The 12,460-nt window shown below is 41.1% G+C and overlaps 1 protein-coding gene across 1 annotated transcript in view; it reads left to right on the top strand.

Annotated features, from left to right (window-relative positions):
• LOC117427989 (TBC1 domain family member 10A-like) overlaps positions 1 to 12,460 on the top strand; it is a 33,259-nt gene that overhangs the window by 13,082 nt on the left and 7,717 nt on the right. The window contains exons 2-6 of the mRNA XM_034046466.3: positions 1,379 to 1,478; positions 7,432 to 7,539; positions 9,258 to 9,364; positions 10,300 to 10,414; positions 10,648 to 10,713. Coding sequence (XP_033902357.2) covers positions 1,379 to 1,478; positions 7,432 to 7,539; positions 9,258 to 9,364; positions 10,300 to 10,414; positions 10,648 to 10,713 — 496 coding nt within the window. The remainder of the gene's footprint in view (positions 1 to 1,378; positions 1,479 to 7,431; positions 7,540 to 9,257; positions 9,365 to 10,299; positions 10,415 to 10,647; positions 10,714 to 12,460) is intronic.

Here is a 12,460-nt window from a genome sequence, read left to right as displayed (position 1 = left end):
ACAATACCTACTAAGGTTACAGCATATCATATCAGTAATAATGAGAACCATTACCATTGTTAAACAATAAGAAAATGTTTTGTGTAAATGCCAGCCTTGTTGACTACAACGAGACAGAACCATCCCACCTGCCAGCTTAAAATAAGATTAGTGGCCCATCCCCCAGTCAGGTGGTACAACGACAGGCTAAGGAGGAGAAGTTAAAGATCTTCTGGACATGTAATAAAAGAAGAACTTGGTGCATCCTTCAGTTGTGGTTCCTTATAGGATAATCCATACAGTCTGGCCATTATGTTATAATTATAGTTTAGGAAGCCCAGCCTCGCCATCAGCGTTTAAACAGTGCCTCCAGTCATGTGATCCAGGATGCCTTCTATTATGATGTAATTAGGGGAATGACAAAGCTGTAAGTCTGCCAGCTGTGTTTATACAGCAGGGATATGAAGGTACACTACATTCTATTAATTCCTTGTAGAAAACACGTTGTGACTACAGCATGCTTGCCAACATTTGGAAACTGTTCAGCAGGACGCTCGTCCAGGGGGTGGGGTGTGGTTCATACGCATCATACGCCTCATACACATGGGAGGGTTCATACGTAAAAGGCACTCATTATCATATAAGAGACATATCTCCCCACCCAACTCAACACAACATGACCATCATGACAGTAAAAATAGACCTAATGAAGCATTCTTACCTTTGTATAAGTTAGTGATCAGCAGATGTGTCAGCCGCACGAAGAGCACAGCGTGTGGTTTTCACTAACGCTACTGTGCAGAATAAATGATTTATTTTCTATGGGTAAATATCGGGACGCGGGACATTCGCTAGGAAATCGGGACTGTTGGCATGTATGCTACAGGTGTTAGTATTGTGTGTTTGCTGGTGGAAGGACAACCCAGAAACACAATTCCTAGTATGTTTTGAAGGTTAATTCTGCAATAATCATAGAAGCAGCTTTGCACTGGTTCAAAATGAAATGAATGTCATTCTTGGCAGTCACCATTGTGGGATTGTTTCATTATAATCTTTTACATTAAGAGGAGATAATTATCTATTCAGAAATACCAAGGTGTTTAGTAATTAAAGGATCTGATTAGTTGTGTTTCTGTTATGACACCATAATCTTGACTGCCAATGTATTGCTATAGAACTTGGTAAGGACATTCTTTATTGTTATCTTAATCCATGGGTACTGTATACAGTGTGAAGGCTTCTCTGTAATGTCCATGTTTATTACATACTGTGGATGTAGGCCATGGTGATCTGCTCTTTCATGAAACTTCTAGCATCTAGATTTTTTAGCAGTGTGTGTATGTATGTATGGTGTGTGTGTGTGTATAATGTGTTCCTGACATCCTTGTGGTCTTTGCAGAGCTCAGGATGTCCCCCCGGAGGTGGTGAGAGAGAGGGAAGTCAAGTGGCTGGACATGCTCAACAGCTGGGACAAGTGGATGGCAAAGAGACACAAGAAGGTCAGTATTCGACCTGCAGCTTCTGAATATATTTGTTTAATATTTGTGTAGGGTGGTCCCAATAGATACTGAAAGTTGTTTCAACACACATACACGTACATATTGTTGGATTACTGCAACTGGGCATTCATAAATCTGCACGTAACACTTTTTTCTGTTTTTATCTTACTCTGTGACAAAGAAATAGCAGTTCCATGCTTTATTTATACTGCCATTTTTCAATGCGCTTCACAAAAATGAAAAAGGATCACAATCATTGCCTAAGCACATATTCTTCATAAGATTTACATTAAGGGACTTCAACATTTTGTTCCCTTCATTTTTGCGTAAAAATTGGTTTAAGTAATAATTTATATTGATGTTAAAGCTAATGAATAAAATCCATTGCCTGTCATGCACTTTCATTCGCTATGCTGGTCCCACGTGCAGTTTTGAACGAAACTAACGTTTAATTAAAATTATATCTGGTATCATAGTAGCTTTAAAAAAAAAAAACTGTTTGCATGACTTTCAGTAGTCTTTCAGTTCCTAGGTTATTGTCCCCATCTTTAACATCTTCTTTCTTACCGTTAACCGTCTTATGGCTGTCAAGCTTTGACACAGAGTTGGAGGGAGTGCTACAGTACCAGACTACCTGATAGTAAGGCACACAGAGAGCTTTATGTAACCCAATATGGTACCAGATGTCATTCTTTTTAAATAAAAATATATATATTGCTATAGCAAGTGCTTCTTCTAAAACCACACTATATATGATAAAATCACATGGTGTGATTTATGAAATTATTCATTAGCTGTAATCCCTTTTTTTTAGTAGAATTTTTTAACAAGTTGTAGCTCATGATTGAATGATGCTGGTCAACTACAAGAGATTTGCACATGTAAAGCTACAAAATCAGTAGCTGGATTTGCTTCCTGTCGCGTCAACAATGCTTGCCAGAATAAGTTGCCCGAAGGCAGCAGCATTGTGGAGTTTTGCTCCTGTGTGCATGTGGCTGCTTGACGACAATCGCTCTTTGATTCCAGACACTTTGTTTAAAGGAGGGCGGTGCTTTCCTGGTTTGAGTGAAGCAGCAGATACAGCTCTGTATGTAAACTGCCTGGCTGCAGTTTGGCTTTTCACACAGCTGGACAGTGATTGAAGTCAGATTAGTTCAATTGTGCAGGAATCCTCTTTAATTGGGCTTCCTTCCGGAGCTCGTTGTCCAATTTGAGACTCATTTCAGAATCGCGGATATCATGGGGGCTTGGGGACCAATTCCACTGTACTAACAAAAGGGAAATCTCCAGAAGATCTGCAGTCCAGCTTTGTGCACTCAGCAGATCTGGGCATTCACAATTATGAAGTTTCTAAATACGATTTGGAGATCAATATATCGATTGGCTTGCAAGCCTCAATTAATCATTGCTTGACTGATTAAACAATCCTTTGATAGTCCTGGTGCCCTATTTGGAGGCTCACTTATATATTATATCACTGGTATGTTTTCAGTTATATATTTGAAGGCTTTATCCATTTGTTTTCTTCTTGCACAGCAGTCTGCAATAAAAGGTTATGAACATCTACAAGCTGTACTGCAGCTCCGGGAAGCAAACCACAATGTATATTATTTCTCCTCCTGTATGTCATATTATTCACTGATAATGCTTTACAGGAACTGCCTACAAATCTTTCATTTATTTATGTGTATATATATTGACATGTCCTGATTACCGCTGTTTAGCCAGATGAATACCACAGTCTTTTAGTAACAAGAATAATACTCAGACAACAGAGTGGAATTCAAAACAGGACGGTACCTGTATGCTTATTTATATACTGCACTCCTTGTTCAGAGGATGCAAGTTGAATTATTTAAATAAAAAGGATTCACAATATAAACACACCAAAACAAAATCTTAACTCCCTCACGGAGTACGAAATAAACAGCAGATTACTAACTAATAACCGGGCAGCTAAGCTCCTTTCCGGTTGAACACAATTGCAATGTTAAATGCAATGATTTAATACCCCTTTATTCTGACCTTCACTCAGTCAGTCTGTCTGCCACACTCCACGACCTTAAGACAGCTAGCGAGCGGATTCAGGGTCTAAATATACCTGCCAATCAACCACAGGTGCCCAGGATTCCCTGAAACTCGCAAAGCCTGCTGGGAAGTGTGGTTTTTACCCTGTCCATGGGCTATTGGACTACACTGTCTCATCCAGTGGTTAGAGGGTATAGGCTCCGCGGTGCTATGTAACTCTACCCCAAAATATATAGATCTAGATATAGATATAGATAGATAGATATAGTGTGTATATGACTGTGGGGGAAACCACTAATGCAGTTTGAAACTTGACCTTACTTTGCTGAAGAATAATTGATTAATAAATAAATAAAAATGTCATTCAGTTAAGTCAGCACGCCTTGCCTATAGTGTGTCATGCAGCTCTATCGATGACCTTCAGAGCAGTGCCAGGACACCCTTATCTACGGGTATCAGACTAGTGTTGTGCTTCAGAGTGATCCAACTTGTTTCCTGTGGAGATATCCAAGGTTACAGCCAGTGCCAAACACTGCAGACCGCAGGGATGGAAATAAGACTGCCATTGCAGTTTGATCCATTCCAATTTTACTATGAGTTTAATAAGACACACCTGAGCTTGTTACCTATACACTGGGTCTGATCAAGCTTGCATTAAAACCTGGAATGGGTAAAACTGCTATGCAATAGGAGTCTTATTTCCATCCCTGAGACCAAAGCTCAGCTGAGAAGATAGCCTGTATTGTGCTGAGCTGCTTTTGTAGTGAAGTTGCTGTTTTTATTTTGAAGTAAATAATGTCACAAGACATTAGGAGGTATTGTTTTATTTTATGTACTGGCCCCTTTTTATAATGTTGATATGAAATCATTCTGAAGTCGCCTATTTCATTTGTATCATCATAGACCCACAATGACCATGTTTATATTAGTCTTGGGTTTTAACTAGCGCAGTAAATGTCTTCACTTGGGAATTTAAAGTATGGTTTTGTTACAGGCCTAGCTGACCATTTATGTGTAATGTTAAAAAAAAATAAAAAAAGTTTTAGTATGGTGTGTACTAGTTTCAAAAACAAAACCATGTCAAAATTGTGTCATTATATTTTGATATTGTGAGTGTATGTTTAGTCTTGTATCGCGTGTATCTTGAGATGTTGTAAGATGTATGCCTAGTTGTTGTAAACAGGGTAAAAATATAAGATACTGTTAAATAACAAACATATCCAAGCATTTGTCTAAATTGCTCCCCATCCCTGCAGTTTTGAGAGCGAACTTCTCATATTCATATGACGACAGTACCTGTAACATTGCTGTCAAGCAGTCAGTTTGATATCTGCGAGTGGGAGTGTGTGTTTAAAGACTGCGACAGGCTGGGACTTGTGCAGAAATCACTAACAAAACATCCAAGTGTATTGTTTAATTTTATTTGTCAGTTTTTATAAAGGATTCCACTGTCTTTAACCCTCTCGCGCATGGTGATCTCATATGGGGACAGATCAAAATAAAAACTCTCTTCTATCTTATGGGGACATATGGAATGTGCAGATGTGTGATAGCCTCGTATACGAGGCTAGGAGATAGTGTGTTACCTTTGTTGTCTGATGACCTCATATAAGTGGTGCCATGTTTTCTTCATAAAAAGCAATGGAACAAAGTGGTCAATGAAAAATCTATTCATAATGTGTGAACACATGATTTAAACCGAAGAGCTGTTAGGCTGAAGCACATCATATAATGGGGCGGGAAATACCCTTTAGGGAGAAGCCAAGCTTGTGCTTCACACTCTTATCATACATTTATAATCCTTTATCAGGGCAATGTAAACATTCAGTTTACTAGTCCCAGGATGAGTGTAACCTCAAGTGGGAGACTAGTTTCACTGCCATGTACGTGAATGAAGACTTGTAATCCATAGAGAGGCATGGCAGTTTATAAGATTAGTTACATTTCTCTTGCTGGAGCCTGGGCAATCCCACACAGCTCTGCATCGTGCTGTCAGCCCACCTCGTTCCTAAGACAGTGGGCAGCTAGTGGGTTTGATTCTGTTTTGTTTCTGAGAGCTGGCACCCACGAACCACATGGAATTCTGCATTTCACAGTGTCGTGTTTTGTGTTCAAATACCTTGGTGTTTGCTAATGCTGTTAATCTGAGTTTTATAGCTATATACGTTTTAACCCTTTTGTGTAAACGGTAGTTTAACCCTTCATTCATGTGTTCAATGAAAATGCTGACATGATTTGGAATAAGTGTTCTTTTATATTTGACTTTTTTGTATTTGACAATTCTCCCACAGTATTGGAGTACAGTACAGTTTACTAAAATACCATGCTGTTCCAGGTTTTTATTTTTATTTGTTTAAACCTTTAAACTTGATTTTTGTATTCTGTTACATGTCAAAATGTAGTTGTATTCTGAGAATCATTACATACATAAAACACTGAATGCTAGTGAAAATCACCAGGTGCAACAAATAAGATAAAAAAACAGAAGTAAGCACAGAACATGCTACTCAAAATTCAAATTCAAACTCGCATTCCATTTTCAGCAAATCAAAAAGACTTGTGCGCATTCTTCCTCATTATCAAAATATTGACCATCCTGTTTCTTTACATGTCCCAAAAGTTTAGTTGTAGGACCACTCCTCTCTCTTTAAAACCTGCATATTACTATGTAACTAAGCCAACTGCAACAGTAGGAAGTTATAAATGATATCTCAAAGCTTCGTTATTTCTCAAAGGAAGTCAGAAATTAAAAAGGGGAACTGCCTACCTTAAAGGACAAAGCGCTGTCAATAAGGTGTGGGGCCATGGCGCTGGGACAGCTCTCGCTTGATGAAATGAGTCTGCAGGGTTCTGAAGGGATCCATGACCATAACTTCTTCTGCATAGTCTGTTGTGCAAGAAAGCAGTGGTAAGAAATTATTTTAAAAAGCCATCATGAGAAAGGCATGCAGAAAAAAAGGCATGTGTAAGAGAGAACTATTAACCAGGGGAATTAATGGGTGTTAAAACAAGATCTAACATAATTGTGGTTATTGTGATCATGTTTAGCCGAAAATTGACAATTTCATTGTCCTCCAGTCCTACATATGGTAGGTGTGTACTATTTCATATCTTGCCCAATCCAGAAACTGCCATCTGCTAGCATTCTATAAACCACTGTGTTTTTTTTTTTCTCTTATAACATTTTGACTTCTTTCCCAGGATAATGACTGGCTGGAATAAAGACTGCTGTGACATCAAAAGTTAAGAGCTGTGCTGTCTCTGGTGCCCCTGTGGTTTTTGGGGTGTGTCACTGGGGTGGCCCCTGTCTTTTGAGCAGTGTGATTTCAGGGCCAAAGCTTCCTGGAGCACTGCGCTTACTGTGTTTGCTGCGCTGAGCCTCTCGGCAGTTTCCTTATGTCTTTTGTTTATTCAGAGTGTTTCCGTAGCGACAGCCTCCTCCACCCATTCATAGAGAACAGAAGGTTATGTATACAAGTATTTGCTTTTGTTCATGTTTTCTGTTGAATAGAGGTTATTTCTGAAAGGCCTAAACACAGTTGAGCATGAACTCGACAGTACACCTGCAATAATTATAATTCAGGTTTCTGGTTTTAGGTGGTAACCAATAAACGCTGATATACAGTAACACCCCCACAAAATAACAAAATGAAACCGGTTTATATCCCATAAACACTGAAGGAACACCAGCTACTTATGTTGTGTTCACGGTGCGGTTTACAGTTTGACAGGCGGTACTAGAATAGAAACTACATTTGAATAAATGTTATACATTCAAACTAGTTCCTTGTAATGAAACGAAACAGTGGATGCTCTAAAAAGTGTGTCGCGGCCTAGCTTTTTAAAGTTCCAGTGAGACAGTCCTATCAGGAGCAGTTCTGTGTAACCCCATTCTCCTCCCCCTCTCTTTCTGCATGTGCTGCAGATCAAGCTGCGGTGTCAGAAGGGGATCCCACCCTCGCTGCGCGGCCGGGCCTGGCTCTACCTGTCTGGGGGGAAGGTCAAATTGGAGCAGAACCACGGCAAGTTCCAGGTCAGAACTTGCTGCATGTGTGTGTCCGATGGATTATAGCGTGCCAGCCATATTGTCCTCTTCATTATAATTGCTTTCTATGTACTGTATGGCTCTATTAAGATTGTAGTGCATTAGCAGCCATGTGGTATGCACATTGCAGTCAAGTACTTTCTGTAAATGGCTGCTATTGTATAGACTAACTCGTACACACAGATGCATGTGTATATGCACTTAAATTCTATTACACTGTAACTTGGTTTGCTTTCTTTAATGATCCAGAGCCCCTTTAAAATTGAAACCTAGATGTTAGGTTTCCAGTTTCCTTGCCTTACTTCTTAGGTCAGTTCAACTATGTGTCTTTAGGGTCAATCAGGTCACTGGCTGCAGAGCATGCCAGTCATTTAAGGGAAGCAGCGGGCTGGTTAATGACAAGAAATAAGAGCTGGTTAGTTCTCCCTCCAGGTGAAATAACCAAGGAAGTGCGAGACTACCTGAAAGTAAGGTTTGCAAACAGAGCTTTAACTTGTGAAGGACCAGATCATTTGTAGATCACAAGTGCACATTTGAGACGTGCAGTATACAGCACATGGAAGTGCACGACAAGCCATGTTTCTGGAGTTATTTTGTTAGCTACAGTCCCTTTTTAAGTACTACTTGGCTTCAGTTCTGCTTCCTTCATATGTGGATCATGACAGCTCCCCACTAATCAGTCTCTCTGAGCCTGCTATTACGCTGTTGTCCCATATCCAGCACTCTAGTGGCATGTCTCATTTCCTCAACCCAAAAATAAAACTGCTGACGCTGGCATGAAAACAATGTGCTGACCTGCTGCTCCCTCCATTCTGAAAAGCTTTGGTTTGCAAACTAAAGCATGTTGTTCCCCTCCGGTTTGTGGGAAGCAAATCCAGTCCAGAGTTTTGGGTCAACCAGATCCTGTATTTAGTAGTAACCAGGATTATGACTGCAGGAGATGGATTAGCTGAATCTGTACACCTTGCATGGTTTGAGAGCCGCTCCAAACTTGATACAGGCAGTCCTTCATGCAATTTCTTGCAGATATTAGAATTGAGGCCATGGTGACACACTTTTGCTAGAGCTCTGAATTTTTGTCAATCAATGTGCAGCATTTCAGGTCATTATCCAGCAGTAAAGATTGTTTAAACATAAAAACACTTTGATTAAATTCGAAGAACAACATTAGCTTATGTATTTGAAACACAAAGCAAGGATGCTGGATTGCAAAGTTGAGACATTTTATTCATGAAGTTAGCTGAAAACATTTCTATACTGTGCATCATACCCAACCACCCCTGCAGGCCATTACCTGCCAGTCTGTCATTAGTGCTTCATTATCTCTTTTAAGCCTCTTTAACCTTCAACAGAACACCCTTTGGAAGATAATAAACAACTAATTTAAGTTTAAGCTTTCTGAATAGGACCCTACCTGTATGTCGCTTACCTAATTGAGCAACTGATAATAACAATCTTTTGTGTTCTATTTCACATCCCTCCTCCTCTCCCAACCTGATGGCTAGGCAGTCATGAATCTGCCAAGCAAGTTCAAGCCCAAAATGTGTGTGTAATGACATTCGCAAAATCTTCTCAATAAATACCATTGATTTTAATGTGTGGGGTGTTTTTCTGATCAGAACACAGGTGTGAATGTTTTTGTAAAGGTTAGATCCTCAGTGTTTGGAGGTGCGGCGTCTCTGTAACGCTGTGTGCTTGTTTCCCAGGAGCTGGACAGTAAGCCAGGGGATCCCAAGTGGCTGGACGTCATTGAGAAGGACCTTCACCGACAGTTCCCATTCCACGAGATGTTTGTGTCGCGAGGGGGCCATGGGTGAGTTTAAATTCAAAAAGCATAGGGGCTCCTGAGTGGCGCATCCAGTAAAGGTGCTCCACGTGGAGTGCAGGATGCGCTCTATAGTCTGGACGTCGCGAGTTCGAGTCCAGGCTATTCCACAGCCGACCGTGGATGGGAGCTCCTAGGGGGCGGCGCACAATTGGCCGAGCGTCGCCCAGGGGGAGGGAGGGTTAGGTCGGCCAGGGTGTCCTCGGCTCACTGCGCACCTGTAGTCTGGCCGGGCGCCTGCAGGCTTGCCTGTAAGCTGCCCAAGAGCTGCGTTACCCTCCGACGCTGTAGCTCTTGGGTGGCTGCATCGTGAGTCCGCAGTGTGAAAAAAAGCGGTCAGCTGACGGCACACCCTTCGGAGGACAGTGTGTGTTTGTCTTTGCCGTCCCGAGTCAGCGCAGGGGTGGTAGTGGTGAGCTGAGCTTCAAATCACAATTGGCCATTCCAAATTGGGAGAAAATAATAAAAATAATTGGCAACGACTAAATTTTTATTAAAAAAAAATAAAAAAAATTCAAAAAGCATGAAACTGCTTGGATTCTTTTAACACTCCAAATGCAGATTGGATGATGATTTGGGTCTCGATTTTAAATTTTGATTATAATTTTCTGAAGGTAGTTAAAGGGGTACATTTTTGGAATAATTCCTTACCAGTTTAATATCCTGTTGTGTATATTGTATACTTTTATATTCTTGTTTCAGCTTAGATACTTATTTGACAGGCTTACTAACTTTTATTCAATTATGGGGTATGCTTCTGAAAAGACTCCTTAAAGGTAAAATGACACCAATTCCAGCTTACTGTGGTTGAAGAAAACCACATCAAAATCTGCAGGTTTTAAAGTGCCATGCCAGCTTGCCTCCTAGTCCCTAAACTGTGACTGTATGTGAAATGTGCCTCTGTTTTTTGTGTCTCACTCCAGACAACAAGACCTGTACCGGGTGCTGAAGGCCTACACACTGTACCGTCCGGAGGAGGGCTATTGCCAGGCCCAGGCTCCCATTGCAGCAGTGCTGCTCATGCACATGCCTGCGGAGGTGAGGAGAGGGGGAGAGACCGCTTGCAGGAATGCAGCATCAACACCCAAGTGGAGAAAGTCTTCAGCAACGCTTAATCCTTATGTAGCTCGACTTTTCATTTTGAGAATAATGGTTAGAGTGTGATAGTATGTTAGTGGAAGAAAAAGAAAAGCACTGGGCTGCAGTGTGGAAAGTAGTGTAATTTTATTGAGCTCTCCAGTAATGTTCTTCATTGTTCTCTCATTCAACAGGAAGCATTCTGGGGCCTGGTTCAGATCTGTGAGAAGTACCTCCCTGGATACTATAGTGCTGGATTGGTAAGGCAGTCCCTTCCCCAAGCACACACTGTATAGTGTCATGTTCAATCTGATGGGTGATGATGGGGATTGAAACTGCTGCAGTAGTGAACCTGAATATCAATAAGCTTTTACTATCCGTAATCCTTCAGAGAAAAGTGGGACGGCACCAAGGGTTAAAACCAGTCAGCTGCTTTTATAGCTTGTTGGAAAACATTTTCCTTCCGTCTGTGTATATCAAGTCTTATCTCCACGACCTCAGGTCTCTAGGACTGCCCAGTCACAGTTGACTCAGTTGTCTGTGTATCTGGTCGTTGGAGAGAGTGGCTGCTTTATTAGACGAGATGACAGCCTCTCTCTCTCTCTCTCCTCTCTCTCTCTCCTCTCTCTCTCTCTCTCTCTCTCTCTCCTCTCTCTCTCTCTCTCCTCTCTCTCTCTCTCTCTCCTCTCTCTCTCTCTCTCTCTCTCTCTCTCTCTCTCTCTCTCTCTCTCTCTCTCTCTCTCTCTCTGTCTCTGACTCGCAGTAACAGCTCTGTTAGTGTCTGGGGTAGTTCATTTCCTCTGGCACTCGGACAGACACTCTCTCTTACTGCCTTTCAGAGCAGGGGAAGCGTGACTGGACAGGGAAGCCATTATCCAATCCTACTCATGGAAATTAGCCGTAGGAGTGCTTTTTTAGAAAGGCCAGTTTTACGGGGAGTGCCTTTACAAATATTTGTTTATTGGAAGAGTCGTGGGATTTGCAGGCTTCTCGTTCCCGGACGGTCATATCCAACGGCCTCTTTCTGCATGAAAGAACTTTAGCAGCTCGTGCTGAACTTTGTGTGCTCAAGGACGTGAAAACCAAACTCCCGGGGGAATTGGTGATCCTCCCAAACGTCTTTTGCGTTGAATGCACAGTGGCTAGTTGCTGTTTTGTCTTTGTTTTCATTTTCAGAAAACAATTTCAGAGAAGTCTGGTTATTTTTACACTGTAGCGCTTTCACTAGCCCACTGGGGACCCCCAAGAAGTATCCCATTATAAATCGCAGCAAAGTTTTATACACTGTGTTATCCGCACAACAGAGATTCGGCTGTATTCCATTGCATTTTATTTTGTTTTAATAACATGTCAGAAGTAAGGATTAGACACTGCCATGTTAAATCTAGAACTCCTTGGTAATGCAGAATGACCCCAGAAAAGGGTTCCCAGGAACTGAAATAGCTGACCGCATTAAACATTAACATTAAACTTTCCATGTTTGCCACAATGTATTAGTTTCCCTTTTTATAGCAGTGCACTGAAGTGCAGATTGAAGCAGTTATTACCCTGTTACAGAACCCCCTGCAGTGTGGACAAGAAACACATTACTTTGTATCCTGTGCTGTCCATATCGCAGCAATTTTTTATTTCACAATATTTCCGATTTAATATATAATTTGTATTCCCACTTAGTAGCCAAATCAACTAGGGAATTACTTTTTTTTTTTTTTTTTTTAACTTCTGCTCAAGAACATTCTCCAGTGTATCCTTTTCATGCTCCCTACTGCAACAATGCTGGTGCTCTGATTGAAATGAGTGGTGTATTGTGGGAACAGGAAACCAGCAGTGTTGCAGGAGGGAATGTGATCTAGATACGCGATACGCTGCAATTTTCTTAGAAAAGTTGTCGTACCCCCCCCCCCCCCAAACCTGGCAAACTCAAATGTATTGCCTAGTTGATTTATGATCCATGATGTTTGATTAAAAATGTGGTAAGAGTCAACAAAATGTGTACATTGTTTCTTG

This window comes from Acipenser ruthenus, chromosome 21 (assembly GCF_902713425.1).
Source record: "Acipenser ruthenus chromosome 21, fAciRut3.2 maternal haplotype, whole genome shotgun sequence".
In the NCBI taxonomy this organism is placed as follows: Eukaryota; Metazoa; Chordata; class Actinopteri; order Acipenseriformes; family Acipenseridae; genus Acipenser; species Acipenser ruthenus.
Note: the sequence above shows the minus strand (reverse complement) of the source record. Positions and strands in the feature narration are given on the sequence as shown.